The following is a 23242-nucleotide window of genomic DNA, read 5'->3' as shown; positions in this document are numbered from 1 at the left end:
GGCTACAAAGTTTTGTCTGCTGAAGCACTGCAGTCTTTTGCTAGTAGTTAAAAGGCAGATACTGTTAACGTGAGAAAGGGGGGTGTGTGTGTACGTGTGTGTACTGGGCATACACACACATGGGGGACAGCCTGAGGGGTTGTCTGCCAAGGGCGAAATGCTGGTTCTGCTGGCGGGGGTTATAGTAGCAGAGGAACAAAAGGATGTGGACAAGAGTCTTGGGGGAAGAGCTGGAGGGACGAAAAGCTCTGTAAGTGAGAAGGAGTGACAGCAGCTGTAGGAAAACAAATCTGTGAAAACTGTGGATGCAATATCTGTGTTCAGATTTGGGTGTTCCCTTCCCACCCTGTAGCCCTGGCTCTCCCTAGGCACACAAAATTACCAGTGCCAGGTGATAAGAGTTTTATTTAAAAATTAAGAAGACATTTACACACAAACTGATTTTGATTAGGTTTTGATTGTTCATGAAAATGCTGGCTTAGTCCCACTTCAAAGTGTTGACAAACTGCTGGTGATCGTGTTTGCAGGTGTGGTGTTGTGCTTGGTCATCTTTTGCATTACTGGTGAGTAGTCTCCTGGGTCTGGCAAGAATCTGTGCTTAACCAGCTTGGTTTTGTCTGTATCTGGTCTTACTGTTTGTAGATGTTTTCTGTCATCTTGAATGTGGCCTAGAAGAAAAAGACATTCATGGCTGCTTTGCTGTGGTGTTTATTGAGATGTTACAGATGCAGTTTTCAAATGGAAATTGAAAGGAGAAGGTTGACTGTTAAGCTGAAGAGGATGTTGCTGTTTGTGGTATTTAAGTGAAACTGTAGTTAGTGACTGATGTGTCTGACTCTACCCTTCATTTGCCAAAACAAAAGCTTTACAGCAGATTGATTTGTGTGCTGCAATAATGGCATAAAAGTGATGAAACACTAAACAGGAACTCCTTTCCTATGGATGTATCGATTTGAACCTTTCAAAAGTAGAAATGGAATCTTAGATACAAATTTTGTAATGCAAGAAATTTTCACAATTCTTAGCAAAGACCAAGGACTTTCCTGAATGGGAAAATGAAAATACACTTTATTTCAATTATTGTTTATTAAGATGTGGTTTATAGCCACATAATCTATCTTGGATCTCTTCTGTGAAAATTATTACTGCACTATGGTAGTTCTTCCACTAACTCTTTGCTTCCTTGTTACAGAAAAGATAAATATGAAATTTAAATTCTACCTTAACCCATTTGGAATAGAGATGGAACCACATTTCTCTGTGGTGCTGTGGCATCACAAACTAACTTAAATTAATATTTATGGAAAGTAGTATAATGGGAAGATAATTTCAAATATGTTAACAGTGATTTGGAGAAGTGAAACCAAAATATTAATTTTCTACACTGTCTGGTTTGGAGACTGTGTATGTCTCACCAAAAGAATGAAAAATTTTAGCTTATACTAAGTGATGCATTCCAATGACCTTAGTCAAGTAACTAAAACCCAAGTAGTGCCTTCTCTAATCTTGTGATGCTTTGAAGACAGCCATTCTTCTGTTTAGGGCTACTGAAATCCAGAGCTATTAAAGTGTAGTATTTGTTCTTGTGTTTGCATATGATATCAGTGTCAGTCTTACCCTACTTTGGTTAATTTCTTGTTAGCCTTTCATTTTCTTTTTGTCCATATGAAAATTACGTGCAAAATGATGACCCAAAATATAAGAAACACAGAGACCATGTTAGAGATTAAACCAGTTTCAGGGTCCAGCTAGGGTCAATTTTTAATAGGTTTAATGCCATAATTATGGACTTGGGATAGACCAGTGCTCACAATTGCATATGATTAGCATGATGGTTGTAAAATCGCAGAATAACAGAATGGTTTGGGTTGGAAGGGACTGTGCTAGTTTGGAGCTAGCTAGAGTGTTTTGGTGAGAAGAATTAGATTACAGGCTGTGAAAGGGAAACAATGGTGATGTCTACTTCACTCATACGCTTGCTGAGATGTGTAAGAACTAGAGAGAAAATATAAATAAGGCAGAAGCTCTCTGGGCTGTGAGCTGCATTTCTCTCTCTAACCTAACCTGCTGTCTCTCTGATTAATCCACCTGCTTCCTAGCCCCCCTGGCTGACCCTCCAATCTTCCCTGGGCATAAGGCAAGATCTGGGGTAAGGGAGAGGGGTGGGAGGAAAGGTGGAAGGGCAGTTGGAAGTCCATCCTGGAGACTCAGGTTTCTGGAAGGGGAGTTGTGTTTCTGTATTACCTTTTACCTTGTATTTTTCTGTATATAACTGTATATACTGTAAATATCTGCTTGTATATTGTGATAATATTGTGATAAGCTGTAAATATAAAGCTTCATTCAATTCCCAGAGCAACTGAGTCTAGTCTGGGTGATTTCTAAAGTGTGTGTGTGTGGGGGGGGGGAACACCCAAACCATCACAGGGACCTTAACGATCAACTGGTTCCAGCCCCATTGCTATAATGGGGCTCATGGGACCCGACAACCATTGTTGCCTTATGCATCCACAGGACAGGTTGCTCTAGGCCTCATCCAACCTGACCTTGAACTCCTCCAGGCAGGGGGCATCAACGACCTTCCTGGGCAAACCTGTTCCAGCCTCTCACCACTCTCACTGTAAAGAACTTCTTTCTAATAACTAGTCTAAACCTACCCTCTTCAACCCTGAATCTGTTTTTTATAAATGCAATCATATCTGTGTATTATAAATTGCTCCTCTGTACTAGAACTGAAGTTTGTCATCAATATTCTCTGAATCACAGTTATTTAAGACTTTTGGATGCTTTCAAAATGAAAAGGACTAAATCTGCAGCTTATTCTCAGTTTGTAACAAGGAATTATGAGGTCTCTTGTCACTATTATGGTAAAAGAAGCACTAACTGGCTTCAGTTACAGCTGTATTGTTAACATTGTGTTATGTTAGCAACACAGTTTATAGGTGTAAAGAGCTGGAAAAGGGAAGAAAATGTTTTTTGAGTTTTCTTATGTAGTACATTATGAATACAAGAAGTATTCATAACCTTTGACTAAAACTTAATCTGTTTTTAAAGAGAAATATATAGCTATAGCTGTTAAAGCAGGAAGTTGATGTGGAGGGATCAGATAGATAAAAGGTTTTAAAGTATAGGAAATGGGTTTAGTTGATAACTGGCTATTTACAAGGTACAAGTGACAGGATTAGAGGGAGCTGTAATGATTACCAAATTGGTTAAGAAACTTTGCTTACTGTTTTTGCACTCTGGTTTGGTTAATAAACATTTTCAACAAAAAAGGAGATTTTATGGAAACTTGTTTTCTCTCAAATTCCTGTTCCAGTTTCAACTTGCCAAATCAGTAAGAAGAGGATTCAAAGACTCTACTTTCATGGGTTCTGTTATGGCAGAAAACACTGTTTCAGTAAATTGAATGATCAAAAAAACCCAAAAAGCAAGCAAGCAAACAAACAAAAACCTCAAAACCACTACAACCCAACTCAAGCTGCCCACCAGCACGACAAACCCCAACCCAAAATCTCCAGGAATTTGAGACCACTAGAGAGCATGAATATTTCCATGTGGTATCTCAATGTAGGCATATGTCTTTGTAGAAGGTAGCTGAAAATATTGTCAGATTGAAGTCAGGGGAGAAATGAGATACCAGAGATGAGACCGACTGAAAGGGGTTGAATTACTTAAAGGGCAATTACATTTGTTTACACTGTCAGCAAATCTGTAAGTATTTCAAGTGAAGCGTTTGTTTCTTATTCTCTTCTAATATGGATGAAAGAGTTGTGTTTTACCAGGGTTAGATTTTGGTGGCATTTTTCATACTGAAATTATGAGACCATGCAGAGATGCTGGTAGTTGTTATTTTAAAGCCATACTCTGCTAGGATAAGCAGAAGTGTTTATGGCTGTTCATCTGTCTCTTTAGACATTAGTGTAATTAGCTATTATGCAGTTTTAAGAAGATATTTGTGTTTATTGCTACCAGTAATGTGTATATATGCACATATAAACTAAATGGTGGAAGCAAACAGAATAAATGGATGCAATATGAATGCTTAGTACGTGAATTTCTGCAGAGACATAGAATGGATTGTTTTATTTTTCAGTATGTTAAAAAAACGCAATGGGAACACTTTTGTTCAGAAAATGTTTTAGTTTTTGAGCGTTGCCAAAAATACAGGCTAGATACACAGTCTCAAGTTGTGCCAGGGTAGGTATAGGCTGGATATTAGGAAGAAGTTCTTCACAGAGAGAGTGATTTCCCATTGGAATGGGCTGCCCAGGGAGGTGGTGGAGGCACCGTCCCTGGGGGTCTTCAAGAAAAGCCTGTCTGAGGCACTTAGTGCCATGGTCTAGTTGACTGGATAGGGCTGGGTGATAGGTTGGACTGGATGATCTTGGAGGTCTCTTCCAACCTGGTTGATTCTATGATTCTACCAAACTGTTCTGTATCTTTAATGTGTGTTTAGTGCTGTGATTGTGATGCTTGCCTAAACTGGAGCTTTGTGCTTGTTTGAGTAGTACACCTTCTGGGTAAAATTTTTAGTCAAGAGTTGTAGCATGGCAGTTAGTTTGAAAAATTACCCCTCACATAATGATCTTTGTAATAAGCTATCACTGAAGATAGTGTTCCTGGTTTTGATTAAATACTCTGATGTTATTTTTGGCCATTTCCATGTTTATTTTGCACTGATATTTCTTACTTGCACATGACATGGAATGTACAACAGAGTGGAGAGTTTTAGTGAAGGTTATTTGAAGGTAATTTTTTCTGACACTGTGAAGAGTCCAAATTACATTAATTCAATGGCTTGCATACTCAGCTGAGCTGCTCTTTTATTTATTTATTAAAGTGAACTCTTTGTGCTATATATGTCTACAATAGAAGTTGTAATAATTTTCCTCTTACAGCTTTGCATTTTGGGAATAGAATCTGTGAAGCTTTTATTTATTCCTTACTGTTTCTATTCAGGGCTAGAGATGTGTTAAATGCTGATTACTTATTGTGGAACTGATTTAGCAAATTATTTCAGTGACCTTTTTATATCACTTTCCATTTAAAGAAGTAACAGCAGCGGAGTCAACAGTGCTTCTTAGCACTGGAAATGAAATAGAACCCAAATAGCTGGAACCTAAAAAACCCTGAGGATTCTATTCATCCATAGAGTCATGGGCAGCTTTGTTGACTAGCACTCATACTTCTTTATCTAGTAAACAGTCAGATCAGGACAAATCAATTACAAATGTGAAATTTCTTTATTTCCATCGTGGTAGCTTTCTGTCCTTCATTTTAAAAGACCTTAATCTTAAGTGCTGCCAGTAACTCTTCTCAAACACATCATGTATTTAATTATCCTTATTGTCTGAAGCCAATGCACAGACAGAACACCATATGCTTCTGTTGACTTGACCTCCTTAGTCCTGGGTGTCTGGATTTTCTGACATATTATTGTCTTTATTTCTTGTGTCCAAAGAACATTCAGACCCTCTGTTAGTCTTCATCAGTGGAGATTTGGGAGTGATGCCATAGTGAGATTTGTGACAGCATGTGAAATTTTGTAGATTACTTTTCTATAATGAACAATTTTTATATAGAAGCAGAAGTCAGCAATTGAGTCTGGAGACACTGAACACTTCCTGCCTGCTCTGTCCAGCTATCAAAAGACCACTTAAGTGAATCCTTCATCAGTTATCACAATTCTAGTTTGAGCACTTTGGCTTTCTGATTGCTCAGGATTGTTTTTCCTCTAGGGAAATGTTTTATTCTTTATCTTTTTAGAAAAAAACAAACCACAGACTGAGCCTACCTGATGTACTACTGTATGCTTTCATTTTGATTGGTAGTCTGTATAGAAAAGATATAGCAAATGGGAGGGGGAGGGGAGAAGAAAGTGGGTTCTTGTAATCCAATCTGGTTTGTGTTCCCACTTTTGTGTTTTCTTTGTATAGGTGGAATTTCTGAGAACGTAGAGAGGTTTTTAACCTAAGAACGGGTTTCTCACTTCTAAAAAGAACGTTTACAAGTGAATTGATTCTGAAATTTACATTTCAAAACAAGAAAGTTTTACCAGTTGATACTGCAAAGGTGGTTGTAAAAATAGTAATGAAAACATCAGCTCCTGCTGCAAAGGAATGTTTAAACAAAAGTTTCTGGCCCTGAAAGTCCCAAAGCAAACCCGTCAAACTTGTGCTAGTGCATTAGAATGGGAGAAAACAAAACAAAACAAAACAAAAAAAATTATTTGTTTATACAGATCCTTAAAGTGCAAAATGTGAACAAGCGGCAATGCAAAATGATTAGAATTATGGTTATTCAAATTTTAAAATAACTTTTAAATTTCAGGAAAAAAACCCAACAAACCCACAAAAGAACCTTTAAAATAAGCTGGTCTTCATAGTGAAAGCTGCTTGAATAAGCATTAAAATAAAACCCAAACAACAAACTTCCAGTCCTAATAAATACATTTCTATGCGGCAAACAAGGGCAATACGCAGTAATTCTACCAGATTGTTTTAGCATATTGAAATACTCTGTTGCTGAAATGACCTGTCAGCTTGAGTAACAAGATTAAAGAATGATTTGCCAACTTGTTTTCCTAAATCTTGATACAGGACCTTTTTTAAAAGTTTGTTTCATGAGGCAGAAGATGTTTTATCATCATGAGTAGGCTACATTTTCGTTGCATAAATCATCTTATTTTACTGTCTTTAATTCTATGAAATAATATACCTATAAAACAATTGTATATTCTCTAATCCCTTTAAAATAGCTTTATGAATAGTGGTAACTACGTACTCAGTAACTAAAAAAACTCATAGTGTTCAAAGAGGACTGACAAAAAGTGACCTTGAACAATTTTCTTAAGAGCTTTTACTTTTAGCATGTCCGTTGTTAGCATTTACAGTATACTCTTTTATTCTGTATTTGCATGGTTGGTTACTTTTCAGCTTCACGTTTTGTATCTCAATGTAACTTGCTTATGAAACGTTTAGATTTCAGTTAAGAGCAAAGAAACTAAATTAGCTCATGGGGAGTAGTCATCCATGGTAATGTGTTGTAACATTTCAAGGACACCGTATGGGAGATTTTGAGGCTTTTTTGAGACAATCAGCATGCGATTTGTAAGCATACTTGAGATTTAAATAAATTGACAGCATCCTCGATGCAAGTGTAATGAATTGATATGTGAAACTTGTTACTGCCTCTGGTGGCATGATGATAACTACCATGGGGTTTTAAAAATGGAATTAAATGAATTGTGGAGTAACTAATCACAAAAGTTCCTGGATTATCACTTAGCATGTATATATAAATATGCAGAAGAACAAGATGTTTGCTGTGGAACCTTTAACTTGTAGCAGTTTACTTCAGCTGAAGTCTGAAGTTGTAGGCTCTGTTGGTTCAGAGTGAGGATCTAAGGGCAGGGAACCATAGAGCTGGAAGAATAAAATGGTTGTCACAAGGGTGGACCATAAACTTAATACTGGTGAATTTAATACTGCTGCCAGTGAGATGCTGCTTGTTTGACTAACCTTCTTGGATAGAGGAAAGATCCTGCTACATGGGATTTCTGTTCCTGCTCTTGTATTACTACTGGAATATTTGTGTGAGATGCTTTGTGGCCAATCACAGCCTCTTGTCCGTATGTCAGACAGCAGGCAATTCTTCCTGCTCCTGTTTAATGCACAAAGAGAGCGAGAGGTTTCAACAGTTGAATAAGAGCTGCAAATATAAATCAGGCCTACATTCTGGTAAAGCTAAACCCTCTGTGCTTGATGCCTTTTAATGAATGTCAAGTCTGTGTCTGGTTACCTTTTCTCTGTGATGGATTCATCAATTTGGATATTTAACTGAATTGTGATTTGAAGAAAGGCTCAACTACCTGCTGTTGACACGGGAAGCTTGTAAAGCTTTTTCTGATCTTGTCTTATGCATCTACCTTTGGAAACAATCATACTTGCATAGAACTCTTGAATAAATCATAGCTTGCCTTTTTTAAAAACCACCATTGCTTTGGTTCAGTACGTTGCATTTCCAGTTGTGATGGCCTGTGATGTAGAGTGTTTGTGAACCTGCTCGGTTGATAAGATAAATCACAGCCTGCAAAGCTTTCATGCTGCTTTTTTGTATTGCAGATGGTGCTTCTTTTAGCAAAGAGTAAAAAGCTTTCCTTGAGGGAGAACAGGAATGCTATCTGAGAGTCTCTGAAACATTCTTGGGGTTTGTGAGGGTCTTTATGCAACTGTTTTCTTCTACTTCCACACAACATTTGGCCTCCACTCTGCCAAATAAAAAGTGTAGGGGGAGTTACACAATAGCCGCAGATAACTTTAGATTTTTTTCTTGTTTTAGAGAGTGGCAGGTTTTTTATTGGAGTCACAGGCTATCATAGTAAGGCTGTGGCAGCCTACATGGAATATTGCAGAGGTTGTCAGAAATACCAATTTCCCTTTTTAGGTGTTTTGTGGCCTCTCTAGAAGGTCACAAAACATTTTTGATTCTGTGGTGTCTGTACCTCCTTTCCCAGGTGCAACATTAACAGAGATGGGTATGTATGCATAGCATCTAAATATGTGCTCCTCTGTGTGTGTTTCCTGCTACTAAGATACATAAATAAAATCTCATATCAATATTTGTACAACTCTGTTTAATACTGTGCTGTACTTGCAAGCTCTAAACAACATTAAATTGCACTTGAACTATATTGGTACATCTAAGTAGTTCTTCAAACTTCTAAATAGTGAATTTAGCAGTATCTTAGCCAGGAATCCTGTTCAAGTGTACTTTCTGTTTTTTGAGATCAATAGAAGTACTCATATGAGTTTCAAATGTGCATTTGGATGGAAGGTTGGCTGCTTATGTTCTTTCTTTGAACCTGATCCATTCCAATTTACTTTGTGGGTGGTTTATGGTGAAACTTGAAATAGAGGTATTAGAATTTTGTTGGTTATATAGATGTCTGTACTCCACACAGTTTAAAAGTACATCCAAAGCAGTCTCCTCACACAGTTTTCATAATAGAATAGAATAGACCATTTCAATTGGAAGATACCTACACTTCTGCCATCTAGTCCAACTGCAGACCAATTCAGAGCTGACTGAAAGCTAAATCATGTTGTTAAGGTCTTTGTATAAAGTCTTTCTAAACCTGGACAGATTTGGCACATTAGAAAATTTCATATTGCTAAAAAAAAAAATACAAGCTGTTGATGATTTTTAATGGCACTGAAGCTGAATATTCATGGATTTGCCTTGGCTGTGTTTTGAAGTTATTTTTGCCATTTAGTTGTTCAGTACGTGTTTGATTTGGAATACAAATTGATTTGGATACAGTGAGTGTTCTGCCAGTGCAGGTAATTTACCTACAACTGTTTTCATTTGCTATTCTATCTGAGTTGAGATAATCTGCAAAGTGCTTTTCTAAATTCAAGCTACAGTATATTTTCTTGTTCCTTTACTTTGTTGCCCTTTTTTATCCCAAGGGAAAGATCTTTGCTCTTAAAAATGATGTGTTGAAGTATGTTTAAGCATTAGATTTAGTAGCACTATACCCAAACCAAAGAAACTTAGATGTATGCCAAGATGGTCAGAAGCACCATGTGGAACTTAGGAAATTGGCATCTGGCTTAACACTGCTTACGAGCTGTCTAGAGTTGGATCATAAGTGAAATAATGTAATCAGGACTCTGTGATTAAGAGGAGAATGGATTGAATTTGTAACTTAGGCTAATGGTGTCTTTCTGAATTGATGCTTTTAGCAGTTATTTAGTAGGAGAACCATACATAACCAGGAGAAGGAAGAGTAGGCCGAGATAAGATTCCATCTCTCATCAGAATCATGCAAACCTTCACAATCTGATATTATTTTTTGAAATACTGCATAAAATTTCAAATGAGCTTGTCTAAATTCTAGGCTCTGCATATTTCAGAGAACATCTTATGATTAGGGAAAAAAAGTTGAGAAAACAAACTTTTGAGTTAATATAGTGTTAATTTTCCAAGATGTGTGTAGCATCATGCCAGCCAAAATATTTAGGTTTTAGCTTCTGGAGTTTTGATGAAACTACTAAAGCTTAAGAGAAATGAAGAACAAGTACTTTCAGTTACCACATATTACCAAGATCTTTTCTTTCAAATATGAGGTCCAGTTGTTTTTAATTAATCTCTTTGGATTCCTGAGCAAAGTATGGAAAAGCTTCATCTTCTCATTTCAATGTGAAATAGCATATTATTCTTAAAGAAAAATGCCACTCTTTACTGAAACTGTTGGAGCTCAAATGTGTTTGACACTGACTACAGCTGCTGTTGAAGAGATGTTTTGCTTGTCAGAGAGCAGCTGTGTCTGGGATTCGTCCATGAGCTGTATAAGGCAAAAAGCTTACTTTATGAATTCCCCCCACTGTTGTCTTAAATTGTTCTCAGTTTCAGCATAAGAAATAATTTATAATAGTGTAGAAGCAGAAATGTTTTCTTTCATTATGGTGACCACTGATCTCTCTGACTGTCTCCTTGGTAGTTTTAGGCTCAGTATTTTCCTTTTTACTGTAACAGCAATGAAAAATGTGGTTTGATACCTTTTGACAAGTAATCAATTCAGCTTCTTTAGGCTTTGGAGAAAACTGTGAATAATAGAACGCTAAACGGTCAAATGTGTTTTGAAAATACTGTCTAGTTACTGAGTTTTGTATGTAAAATACTTAAAAATCAGCTTGTCATAGAATATTTCAGTTGGAAGCAACCTACAGTGATCATCTCGTTAACTGCCTGACTAATTCAGGGTTCGCCAAAAGTTTGAACATGTTATTAAGGGCATTGCCCAAATGCCTCTTAAGCTCTGTCAGCCTTTGGACGTCAACCACCTCTCTGGAAAGCCTGTTTCAGGGTTTGACCACCCTACCAGTAAAGAAATGCTTTGCAATGTCCAGTCTAAACCTTCTCTGAGGCAACTTTGAGTGTTCATATAGATCTTATCAGTGGATCCCAGGGAGAAGGTATCGTATCAGTACCTCCCTCTCTGCTTCTCCTTCTAGGGAAGCTGTAGAGAGCAATGAGATTGCCCCACTGCCTCTTTTTCTCCAAACTAGACAAGCCTGAAGTCTTTAGCTGCTCCTCATAGGACATTCATTCCAGCCCTTCACCAGTTTTGTTACTCTGCTCTGGATGCACTCAGTGATCTCCACATCCTTAAATTTTGGGGCCTAGAACTGCATACAGTGCTTGACATGAGGCCATACCAATGCTGAGTACAGTGGGATAATAACCTCTTTAGAATAGCTGTGCCATATTTGAGGCACCCCAGGATGTGGTTTGCCCTCTAAGCTGCCTGGGCACGCTGCTGAATGCTTTTGAACCTGCTGTTGACCAGCACCCCCAGATCCCTTTCTGAAGGGCTGCTCTCCAGCCACTTTTCTTCCAGTTTATGCTTATGCTTAGTGTTACCGTTGGATGTACAGAACCTGTCATTTGTTCTTGTTACATTTCATCCTGTTGATGATTGCCCAATGTGCCAACCTATCTCGATCCCTTTGCAAGGCCTCTTGTCCTTTGAGAGAGTTGACAGCACCTCCCAGTTTGGTATCATCAGTAAATTTGCTAATGGTGCATTTAAATCTAGGTCATTGATAAAAATATTGAACAAATATGGCTCTGAGACTGAGCCTTAAGGCATGCTGCTGTTGACTATTTGCTATCCCATTTGCCAGAACCCTTTGGGCTGTGCCCTGCAGCCAGTTATTCAGCCACTTCTTCCTCCAGCACACCATGAACCCACTTATCTCACAGTTGGACAGCTTGTCCAGGAGGATGACATAAGGACATGTATCAAAAGCTTTACTAAAATGAAAATCAAATCAGAACAATAAAACCTAAAACCCTCCCAAAATCCCAGCAATTCATCCACCACCTTCCTTTCATCTTCTATAAGGTCACCTACTCATAAACTCAGCTGTCTTGTAGGGTATCAAACTAGTTAAACAGGACTTCCCTATGTGAACCAAACTTGGCTGTACCTGATGATTGAGTGGAGTCCTGTCATATTTGCTAGATCCTTCAATACTCCAGGGTTAATCCCATCAGGCCTCATGGCTTTTGAACATGCAGTTGATGCAGCCACTGCCTTACAAGTTCAATGTCCACAAATGGAAAGTCAGTACTCCCACACCTGTGGTCTTTTGACTTGGAGGACTGGGCAGCCCAAGGTCTGTCAGTATTACTAGAGAAGCAGAAACCAGTGAATGCCTGTCTTCAACATTATTAATCAGGTGACCATAATTAACAAGTACTGGACCAATGATTTCTTTAGACCTCCTTTTGCTATTAATGTACTTAAAGCCCTTCTTGTTGTCAGATACATCTCTAGCCAGTGTCACCTCTAATTTAGTTAGCCTTTAATCATACTACACCTTTCAGAAAGACTGCTATGAATTTCTAGAGAGGTTTCTACAGTCACTTGCTATTTTTTATTTTTCTCCTTGTGAGGAAAGAACTGAAATTTAAATTATAAATGGGACATGCATTTACTATATTAACATGTTCTCCTCAAAATGTCTTGTTTTTTTTTAATGAAAAGATTTAGCTTTCCAATGAGTTTGCATTTTGGGGAGGGGGAGGAAATGCCAAACTTGAAAATTAAAGCTTAAATAAAAATAGTCCCTTCAATTTAATCTTGTAGGATTATTCCCAAGTACTTAGGAATTAAGAATTCTGAAAAATATATTTAAAAACTGGTGCCTTAAGGGACACTTTCTGAGAGTCTGTGACAAGTGGTAACCAGCATTAGTAGTACTGTAAGAGCCTAAGAAATATTTTCTCCTTTTCAAGTGTCTTTTAGTATAAAATGAAATTTGATGTTGCTGCTGTTGTGAAGGTTGGGATTTTTTTTCATTTTAAGTAATAAGTATCTGAGCATTAGATCAGTGCTTTTGAAGTACTACAGGTATGACAAAGATACAACTGCTAGTAATTTTTAATTTGTTTTGTTTCAAAGTACAGGCAGTCATATTATAAAACCAGTACCACAATGGCAAATTGCACCTTAATCTCTAAATGCATTACAAGTGCTAGGTAGTGATAGAGATATAAATGTTTTATATGACTGAAGATGTTGCAAATAATTATTTTTACTTTGTTTTGTATAAGTAAATATGAAACTACTTACAGAGCAGAGGAATTATTGTATGGGAACAAAATAATGCAGTCAAAATCTTGCAGAGATGAGCCAGATCCCTTTCAAGTAGTAGCTGCCAACAGGAAAACATCACGTGGCACAGATGACATGAAGGGCAGTGACAGATTGATAGCTACAGAGGTGCCTGAGCATGGACAGGTGGGATCTGACCCTGGGATTGGAGTACAGACTGAGACAAGAGTTGCCAAAGATCAAGGTAAGGGAAGATCAGTCAGCAAGTCAGCTCCAATAAAGGCACAACTGAAATGCCTCTACTCTAATAACACAAGGAGCATGGAGAACAGACAGGAAGAACTGCAAATATGTGCAAGCCTTCAGGGTTATGATGTCATTGGCATCACTTAGACATGGTGAGATGCATCTCACGATTGGAGCTTGGGGATAGATGGTTATAGACTCTTCAGAAGGGACAGGCAGTGGAGAAGGGGAGGGGGTGTTGCCCTCTACATGAATGATAAACTAGAGTCCATGGAGCTCTACCTGGGGATGTGCAATGCAAAAACAGAGGGCTTATGGGTAAAGGTTAAAGGAAGATAGGCGAAGGTGTCATAGTAGGAGTCTGCTACAGACCTCGTGATCAGGAAAGTGAAGCAGATGAGACCCTTTACAAACAAATAGGAGAAGCTTTGTGATCACAGGCCCTGGTCTTCACAGGGGACTTCAACCACCCTGACATCTGTTGGAAGAACAACACAGCAGAGCAACAGCAATCTAAGAGGCTCCTGGAATGCACTGATAATAACTTCCTTCTCCAAGTGGTAGAGGAACCCACAAGAAAAGGTGCTATGCTGGATCTAGTCCTCACCAATGAGGGGCTGATGAGTGAAGCTGAAGGGTAGCCTTGGCTGCAGTGACCATGAAATGGTAGAGGCATCAAGGCAGGTGCATAGCAGACTTGGTGCTCTGGAGTTCAGAAGAGCAGATTTCAACCTCTTCAGGGACTTCCTTGGCAGGGTGCCATGGGAAAAACCTCTGGAAGGAAAGGGGACCCAGGAAAGCTGGTTAGTGTTCAAGGATCACCTCGTTCAAGCCCAGGAGTAATGCATCCCAAAAAAGAGGAAGGTGGGTAAGAGTGCCAGGAGGCCTGCATGGATGCATAGAGAGCTCCTGGACACACTTAGATGCAAGAAGAAAACCTACAGGGAGTGGAAGCAAGGACAGGTAACCTGGGATTAATACAAAGAAATTGTTTGTGCAACCAGAGCTCAGCTTAGGAAAGCTAAAGGACAGCTAGAATTAATTCTAGCTAGGGACATTAAGGGAAACAAGAACTTATTCAGATATATTAGTGGGAAAATGAGGATGAGGGAGAATGTGGGACCCTTCCAGAAGGGAAATGGAGAACTGGTTACACAGGATGTGGATAAAGCTGAGCTGCTCAGTGACTTCTTTGCCTCAGTCTTCAATGGTAAGGGCTCCAACCACAATGTTCAAGTCCCAGAGGGCAAAAGTAAGGACTGGGAGAAGGAAAATCTGCCCACTATAATTGGTGATAATGTTTGTGAGCACCTGAGGAATCTGAACATGCACAAGTCCATGGGGCCTGGTGAGATACACCCACGGTGTCCTGAGGGAACTGGCAGATGAAGTTGTTGAACTGCTGTCCATCGTATTTGAAAGGTCATGGCAGACTGGTGAAGTTCCTGCTGGCTGGAAAAGGGCAAACATAACACCCATCTTCAAGAAGGGAAAAAAGGATGACCCTGGGAACTACAGAGCAGTCTCACCTCTGTGCCTGGCAAGATCATGGAGCAGATTCTCCTGAAGGCTTTGCCGAGGCAAATGGAAAACAAAGCAGAGGTGGTTGGTGGTAACCATCAATGGCTTCACCAAGGGCAAATCATGCCTGACAGACTTAGTGGCTTTTTATGATGAAGTCAGAGCAGCGGTGGACAAGGGAAGGGCAACTGACATCATCTACCTGGACCTGAGTAAGACATTTGACTGTCTCACATGACATCCTGGTCACCAAACTGGAAAAACACAGAGTTAATGGGTGGAGCACTGCTGGATAAGGAATTGACTCTATGGTTGCATGCAGAGAGTGGTGGTCAACGGCACAATGTCCACCTGGAGGCCGGTGACAAGTGGTGTCCCTCAGAGGTCAGTGCTGTTTAACATCTTTGTCAGTGACTTGGACAGAGGAATCAAGTGCACTCTTAGCAAGTTTGCAGGCAACACCAAGCTGTGTGGCACTGTCAACTTGATAGAGGGCAGGGATGCCATCGAGAGGGACCTGGACAGGCTGGAGAGGTGAGCCCAGGCCAACCTCATGAAATTCATCAAGGCAAGTGTAAGGTCCTACACCTGGGTCAGTGCAATCCCAAGCACAGATACAGGCTGGGTGGCAAATGGCTGGAGAGCAGCCCTGAGGAAAAGGACTCGGGGGGTCTTGGTTGATGAAAAGCTGAACATGAGCTGGCAGTGAGCACAAGCAGCCCAGACAGCAACTGTGCCCTGGGTTGCATCAAGAGAAGTGTGGCCAGCAGGGCAAGGGAGGGGACTCTTCCCCTTTACTCTGCTCTCATCAGACCCCCACCTGGAGTACTGTGTGCAGTTCTGGAGCCCCCACCACAAGGATGCTTGATAACCCTGCTACTGGATGAGCGGAAGGCTGTCAATGTTGTGTTCTTAGGCTTTCAAAAAGCCTTTGATACTGTTCCCCATAAAATTCTTGTAGACAAATTGGCTACTCACGGCTTGGAGGAGCACACTGCCTCCTGGATAAAGCACTGACTGGACAGGAGGGCCCAGAGAGTGGTGGTCAATGGATTTAAATCCAGTTGGCGGCTGCTCACTAGTGGTGCTCCTCAGGGATCTGTGTTGGGACCACTTCTGTTTAACATCTTTGTTGATGACCTTGACTCAGGCATAGAGTGACATTAGTAAGTTTGCAGATGACACCGAATTAGATGGCAGTGTTGATTTGAATGTAGGTTGAGAGGCTCTTCAGAAGGACTTGAGTAGGCTAGATCAATGAGCTGACACTAATGGGATGAGTTTCAACAAGGTCAAATGCTAGGTCCTGCACTTAGGTCATGACACCCCCAGACAATGCTACAGGCTTGGGGCAGTGTGGCTGGAGAGCTGCCTGGCAGAAAGGCACCTGGGGGTTGTAATAGACAGGCAGCTGAATATGAGGCAGCAGTGTGCCCAGGCAGTCAAGAAGGCCAATGGCATCCTGGCTTGTATTAAAAATGCTGTGGCCAGCAGTAATAGGGAGGTGATTGTCCCCTTGTACTCAGCTTTGGTGAGGCCACACCTTGAGTATTGCGTTCACTTTTGGGCACAGCAATACAAGAGAGATGTGGAGGTGCTGGAGCATGTCCAGAGGAGGGCAACAAAGCTGGTGAAAGGCCTAGAGAATAAATCTGATGGGGAGCGACTGAGGGAGCTGAGGATGGTTAGTTTGAAAAAGAGGAGGCTAAGGGGAGACCACATTGCTGTCTACAGCTACCTGAAGGGACACTGTGGAGAGGCTGCTGCTGGTCTCTTCTCACAGGTAATTGCAGACAGAACAAAGGGGAATGGCCTCAAACTGAGACTGGAGTGGTTTAGTTTGGACATGAAGAAAAAGTTTTTCACAGAGAGAGTGGTCAGGCACTGGAATGAGCTGCCCAGGGAAGTGGTTGAGTCACCAACCCTGGACATGTTTAAGGGTCGTTTGGATTTGGTGCTTAGGGATGTTTTAAGGTGAATCTTGTAGAGTAGGGTTATGGGCTGGACTTGGTGATCCTGAGGGTCTTTTCCAACCTGGATGTTTCTGTGATAAAACTGCCTTTTTCACTTGGGCTCTAATTATCTGTTGGCTTTCAGTCAGGGTTCACTGCAGAATTACAAAGGCCTTCTTATCCCAGTTTTCATATTACCTACTGGAATTAGTGAGGCAGAAAAGTCTTTGTTTCTGTTTACCAGGTAAATTTAACAGTAAGGTATTTCTGATTTTGCATCATGAAGTTTGCTGGATGGAGGTGGTAGGGAACTATTGAAAATCTATATTATTTGATATATTATAAAGTATTTTTTCTGTTTTAGGTCTCTGCTGCCTCTTAGAGCACCAGAATAATTAGAGTCCTGTGCATGATATGTTGCTATCTTGTAAGTGTAGGAAACGAAAATGGTCTCTGCCAAGAATTTGTCTAAGTCAAGAGAGGAAGACTTGAATTTTTATCTTACCAAAGATGCTATAATCTGGGGTTTCATAGTGTTGTCACCATTTTCCCAGGAGTAATACAGAGCCTGGATTCAGTTGTCAGTGTGTAGTGTGCCTAGCACTGTATTGTGGACCAGCATCTGTGTTTTGGGTTTGTTGGCACAAGAGCAATAACCATTTGCTTTTCCTTAAAAAAGGAAAAAAGGCTGGCAAGGGAAATGTTTTTAAGAGGTAGTGAACTGTGGTTTTTATTTTTATGTCTTCAAAACAGAGGGCATTTTAGCTAATTACATTTTTTAAACATAACCAGAACAGTACATAGCAACTACAAAGAAAGAAAATACATGTCAGTTGAAGGAGGTTGGAGGAAATGCAGCATTAGGACTGAGGGGAAGTTCACTAATTCCTTTTTTACTCCATGTATTACTGTAATGTAGCAAAAATTCTGCTTCCCTACAGTTTCAGTATTAAAAGGCTAGGTTCATAAAAAAAGATGCCTATGGATAATAGCTGTGGCTGGAATATTGATTACAAGGTATAAAGTCACTGTTAAGATATTCGGGTCCATGTCTGTAGGTTGACTGAAGAAGTGATGATGGTGAGCTGTAAATTTGAGCACGTAGCAACAGGAAGGAGAATTGCACAAACCAGAAATACTTTGATGGGTGACAGGGGCATGGGCAACATATCAACAATTGAAATTTGTTTCTCTCCCCTGTTTTGTCTCTTTTAAAAGAATGTGTATGCATCTACATTAGCAGGATTTTGATGAAAACAATTATTCTTGCAGATACTGACAGTGTCAGTGAATTAAACCTTTGCTGTAAAACTGGTATATCTGAAATATTGTCAGATTTCATTCATTTTTACAAAGTATTGAATGAGAGCTCTCAAAAAGCATAACCTGTGCTTTTGTATGACACTACTCCTGCTTCATAGAAGAAAGGCTCTGTTGGACATCTGTTTTGAGAAAGGACTTAGAATTGCCTTGTGGTGCTGAGTAAGGGGTCCTCAAAGATTGCCTGTCTGTGGCTGTGGAGAGGGACATATTCCCCTCAGTGTCTGATTTACATCTCTGTCTGGTGCACCTCACTCTTCCCTTTGCTAAATGCTAAGGTACCTGTCTCAGGTCTACTTCAGATGCTGCGTAAGTCAGCAGTCCTTGACCCTTATTGGATCTGTTTGTAGGTCTTTGTTTCAAAAGTAATCAGGATCTTCTTTTCTTCTCTCTAGAAAAGTTGATTGCATATCAGCGGGAGTTTCATGCTTTGAAGGAACGTCTTCGTATAGCTGAGCATCGCACTCTGCAGCGCTCTTCTGAGCTGAACGCAATCTTGGAGCAGTTCAGGCGTGCGGTAGCAGAAACAAATGGGAGTAAAAATGCAGTGAATAATTTTTCAGGTACATATGTGTTTTTATAACTCTACAATACCAGTATCTCTTCTTATTACTAATAGAATAAGAAATTAATAGCAAGAAAGCCAAATGAAACTGTTCAGCACTGGGAATAAAGACTGTAGTGTATCTGGTGGAGTGTTTTTTGTGTTTGCTTTTATGGGGTTTTTTTTTGGTAGTTGTTTTATTTCTTCTTAATGATTCACCTATTCTTTATTCTCAGGACTTCTATTTATCTACTTAACATATTGAATGTATATTGACTATAGCTTAAATCACTTCTAAAATAGAGCTTGAGGGGCAAGGTGAGCAAACAGAAAAAATGGGTGAACTTGAAACAATTGAAGTATGTTTAAAAGTCAGATGGAAGATATAAAAGCATACAGGATAAGCTACTGATAATAATTTGTATTATGTACAGATGATGTCCTTTTTAATAACTAGTGATTAAATAGTAAACTGGTAAAGTCTTCTGTAAGTTTTTGGCCCTTTCAGAAACTATTTCTCAAGTTTACCAAAAACTGTTTGGCAATGTAAAAGAATTCTTTTCAGTACTCAACAGATGATTGAATTTAAACTTTTGAAATCACACTGCTTTAAATCGATATGAACTTTCTGGTGAGAGGTCTGATTCAGTAGGTTGCAGAAATGTCACTGTTTTGACCTAATGAGGAGTGTAAACACAAGGAATTGTACAAATGGAAAAACTGGATGAAGCTTTTTGAGTATCTTCTCTGCTTGTATTTATGCTATGGGTTACTATTTTCTACAGAAATCTTTTGGAGGGGAGGATGGCAGTGGTTGTTAATTATAGACTCTGAGCACTGATGTTATTGATAAATTGTTTTATCTAACCTGCTATCTGTAGTTTCCTAGGTCTCCAGGAGTGGTATGGATAAAGGGTACATCTAACATAGTCTGTGACTTTTCATCTGATTCTATGTGCGTGTTTTTGCTGTTAGTGAACAACCATAGAGGAAGTCAAGTAATTTTGACATTGAATATGTGATTAAGTTATTACCATATTTCTAAAAATGGGTTAGTATACTTCCAGACAATACAGTTAAAGGGAGTTACTCTCTACTGTGTCTGGATCTCAACAGGGGGGTATCCTCTTTTTACCATGTGCCATGGTAAAAAGCCATGATGAGATGTTAGCTGAACTCTGAATTCCTAATGAGGTTTTGTGCTCCTAACTTAATATTAGATTGATTTTTATTGTTTTATGTACTTAACTATATATAATATTTCATAGTTTTTGTTATTTTCAAAGCTGAAAGAATTCCAAATTATTTTATGTAGGTCATTATTCATTCATACAAAGAGCTGTCATGCTTTGAACAGAATTTTAAATCAATCTTTAGGAGTTGAACTTAAAGGTAACATTAGCAGAAGTAAAATGTACCTGTATTGGAATCTATCAAAAGAAGCATCTCTTCTTGTGGCATCTATTTGCAAAGCTTTTTCCAAGATTTAAAAATTGTTAGGAATTTAGTCTCACCTCAAAATGAATATTTTAAAAGAGCCCCAAACCAAGCCCCACAATAAAACCCATCTATCTTTGTAGAAGCTGCACTCAAAATCTGAGAGGAATGACATTTCTATACTTTTCTCATTTCTTCATAATTTTATCTGTGAAATCTTGAGATTTTTTACTTAACTTGACATTATAAAGCCTGTAAGCTTTCAAAGGTCCTTATGCTATCGTATTTGTCGTTTGAAATAAGAGTTGTTTTCACACTTTCAGTATAAGAAAATCAACAGCAGGGGAATTTAAAAACTGTTATTTGCAACTTTGCAAGCCACCTGGACATTCTGAGAAACAGTTACTTTGGGAGGAACAAGAATTATTTTAGTACTTTAATGGGTTAGATTAAATTCATGTCAGCGTTTATTTTACTGCAGAAATAGTCAAAGCCTCAATTGTATATTTAATTCTATTTTTGATTTCTATCTCTATGTGCAGTATGTGTTTGTAGTGTTGAGAAGTTATTTGCAGAAGCATCACTACATGGTGATGAACTCTGTAAAGCACAAGTGAAAAATAAACTGGGTAAATATGCCTCCCGTTTTGATTCATTGGGGGGAAAAAACTCAAACTCCAACAAACATCTAAATAAACAGAATGTTCTTTAACATTCTTTTACTTCTGTGTTCACATGCTAAATCTTATGGGATCCAGATAATTATCAACTATATCCATAGCAAGATTACTTGGCGGAAAATAATCTCAAGCATCGTTTATTAAGAAAATTTAAATGAACAAAGACTTCCTTTGTACATAAGATATAATGCTTCAATACTATACATAATTTGTTCTGTTTTTCAGTTAGAATCAAGCTTGGAATTTTGTACCATTTACCATTGCATAAAACATCATATTATTTGTTTTCTTTGTTATGGATTTCATGTATGTTTGCAGATGAGACACTAAAATTGTTAAAAGAGCTAACGAGTAGAAAATCTCTTCAAGTGCCAAATATCTATTACCATTTGCCTCATTTGTTGAAAAATGAAGGAAGCCTTCAGCCTTCTGTGCAAATTGGCCTTGGAAGAACAGGAGGTATGCTGCTACGTTTTTTAATGTTTTGTATGTAGAGAACTTTATAGTTTCAGTAATTTACTGCATTGCTTGGTAGATCAAGGATGTCTGATAGTTTGTGTGATATTGATATCTCTTAGAATTTGCACTGAACCCAAGATGAAAAGAGTTTGGTTTCAGATTTTCTCTTTTCTGCATGATCTCAATCACATTCCATGCCATATTATGGTACATGTAAATTAGAAGTGGACAGTCATTGGAGGGGGAGAACAATCAGTCTTGTGCTGCAGGACTGTTGATCCTCCTTATTTTTTCTTTAATCCACACAAATTCTGAACTTACAAGCAACTGTAACTCTATGGAATACCACTTCTTTGAGCTCTGGAAAATAAATAATATAAAGCCTAACAAAGCTGATCTATCTGAAAACATGTATGTCTGTCTCTGTAAGCTTGAAGGCCTCACCAGTGAAACCTTGTTTCTCTGTGCTATCTATTTTGAATGGTTTGTGTTATTGTCCACTAGAGCTTTCTTTTTTGCTTTCCCTTCCCTCCTTGCTTTTGAAAAAAAAACCAAAACACAGTAGTTATTCTTGGCCTATATTTTTTCCATTACTACAGTAAGCTTCATTGCTGCTTCTTTTAACAGAAAACATGCCTGTGTGACAAATGTGTAGAATCACAGGGTTATTTTTCTGACTATAAAAGCCATTTATTTCAATGTCCTTATTCAGGAAAGCAAAGGCTTGTATTTCTTTCTTGTTTTAAGTGAGGCCTGTATTATATCCCACTGTAAATACATGACAGAAGTTTGAAATTGCAAAATAGAAATTGGAATTATGTTTAAGTAATGAGGGAGAAAATGTCAAGCTAAAATTACTTTCCCATCTTATCCTTTCCTGTTCGCTGTGCTTTTTAGAATTCACTGTGCATCCACATAGAGAAGCAGACTCTATAAAGAAGAACAAGCAACATTTTTAATTGTTGTTGATATGATGTGGTAAATCATATCACATAGGACTTGGAACGCTGGTGCTGACTTCATGAAGTCTACCTTTTATTTTTATTGTATTCCTGCTATTATCTGCTGCATTCCTAGTTGGTAGTCAACTCTGTACACAGGGGTGAATACACAAAAAACGACTGTGGGAAAGTTAAAGAACAGAGGAGTCAAATGGCCACTTGAAAGATGGGGTTAATAGCATTGGCGTTAATAACATTGTAGCTGGGGCAGGATTCCCTCAAATTGAGGTGCTTACAACAGCCGTAGGAGGTGTCACTGAGAGATTTCCAGCAATCCTGATAACCTGAACTTGTTTTTCTAGAAGAACCCAAATCAGGTACAAGGAAGTAGTTTTTCAGCGGTGTAATTTTAAAGGATGACTTCTGAGAAGTTTAATATTGTGAGTTGTGAAGAAAAGTTATGTCAGTGTGAAAATAAAATGGTTAGGGTTTCTGATAATTCTATAAATATTGGTGCACCTTGTCTAATTAATGCCATGATTGCTACCTATTGTAACAATCATGTCATCATTATTACCTCTTATATCACCTATAGTGTTTGCTCTGTATTTGCAAGATTTTAGTAGGGTAAAGAAGCAATTCTCTGAGTAGCTGCTAAAAGCATCCCCTGTGCCTTGATGCCAGATGGCTTCAAGAAGGACCTGCCACTGGGCAAGGCTGAGCACATGAGCAACAGTGATAATGCTTCTGTGATAAAATATTTATGTTATTATAGCAACTGCAGTCATAGAGAGGTGTGAAAATATGTATGGGGAAGAACACTGCAGACACCAAGATTAGTAAAGAGTGTGGGGACATGCTCCAGGTGCTGGAACAGAGATTCCCCTGCAGCTGGAGGTGAAGACTATAGTGAGTCAGGCTGTCCTGGAGTTAATCAGATCCATGATACAGTAAATACCACATACAGCCTGTGAAGGACCCCGTGCTAGAGCATCTGAAGAAGGCTGTGACTT

The 23242-nt window shown here is 38.9% G+C and overlaps 1 protein-coding gene across 4 annotated transcripts in view; it reads left to right on the top strand.

Moving 5' to 3' along the window:
• Nucleotides 1-23242, top strand: part of MGAT4A (alpha-1,3-mannosyl-glycoprotein 4-beta-N-acetylglucosaminyltransferase A) — a 90491-nt gene that overhangs the window by 21562 nt on the left and 45687 nt on the right. For all 4 annotated transcript variants that reach the window (XM_064143546.1, XM_064143548.1, XM_064143547.1 and 1 more), the window contains exons 3-4: nt 18564-18731; nt 21148-21288. In XM_064143546.1, coding sequence (XP_063999616.1) covers nt 18564-18731; nt 21148-21288 — 309 coding nt within the window. The remainder of the gene's footprint in view (nt 1-18563; nt 18732-21147; nt 21289-23242) is intronic.

Source organism: Pogoniulus pusillus, chromosome 5 (genome assembly GCF_015220805.1).
Source record: "Pogoniulus pusillus isolate bPogPus1 chromosome 5, bPogPus1.pri, whole genome shotgun sequence".
NCBI classification, from domain to species: Eukaryota; Metazoa; Chordata; class Aves; order Piciformes; family Lybiidae; genus Pogoniulus; species Pogoniulus pusillus.
The sequence above is the reverse complement of the archived record's forward strand: the minus strand, read 5'-3'. Positions and strand labels throughout refer to the sequence as shown.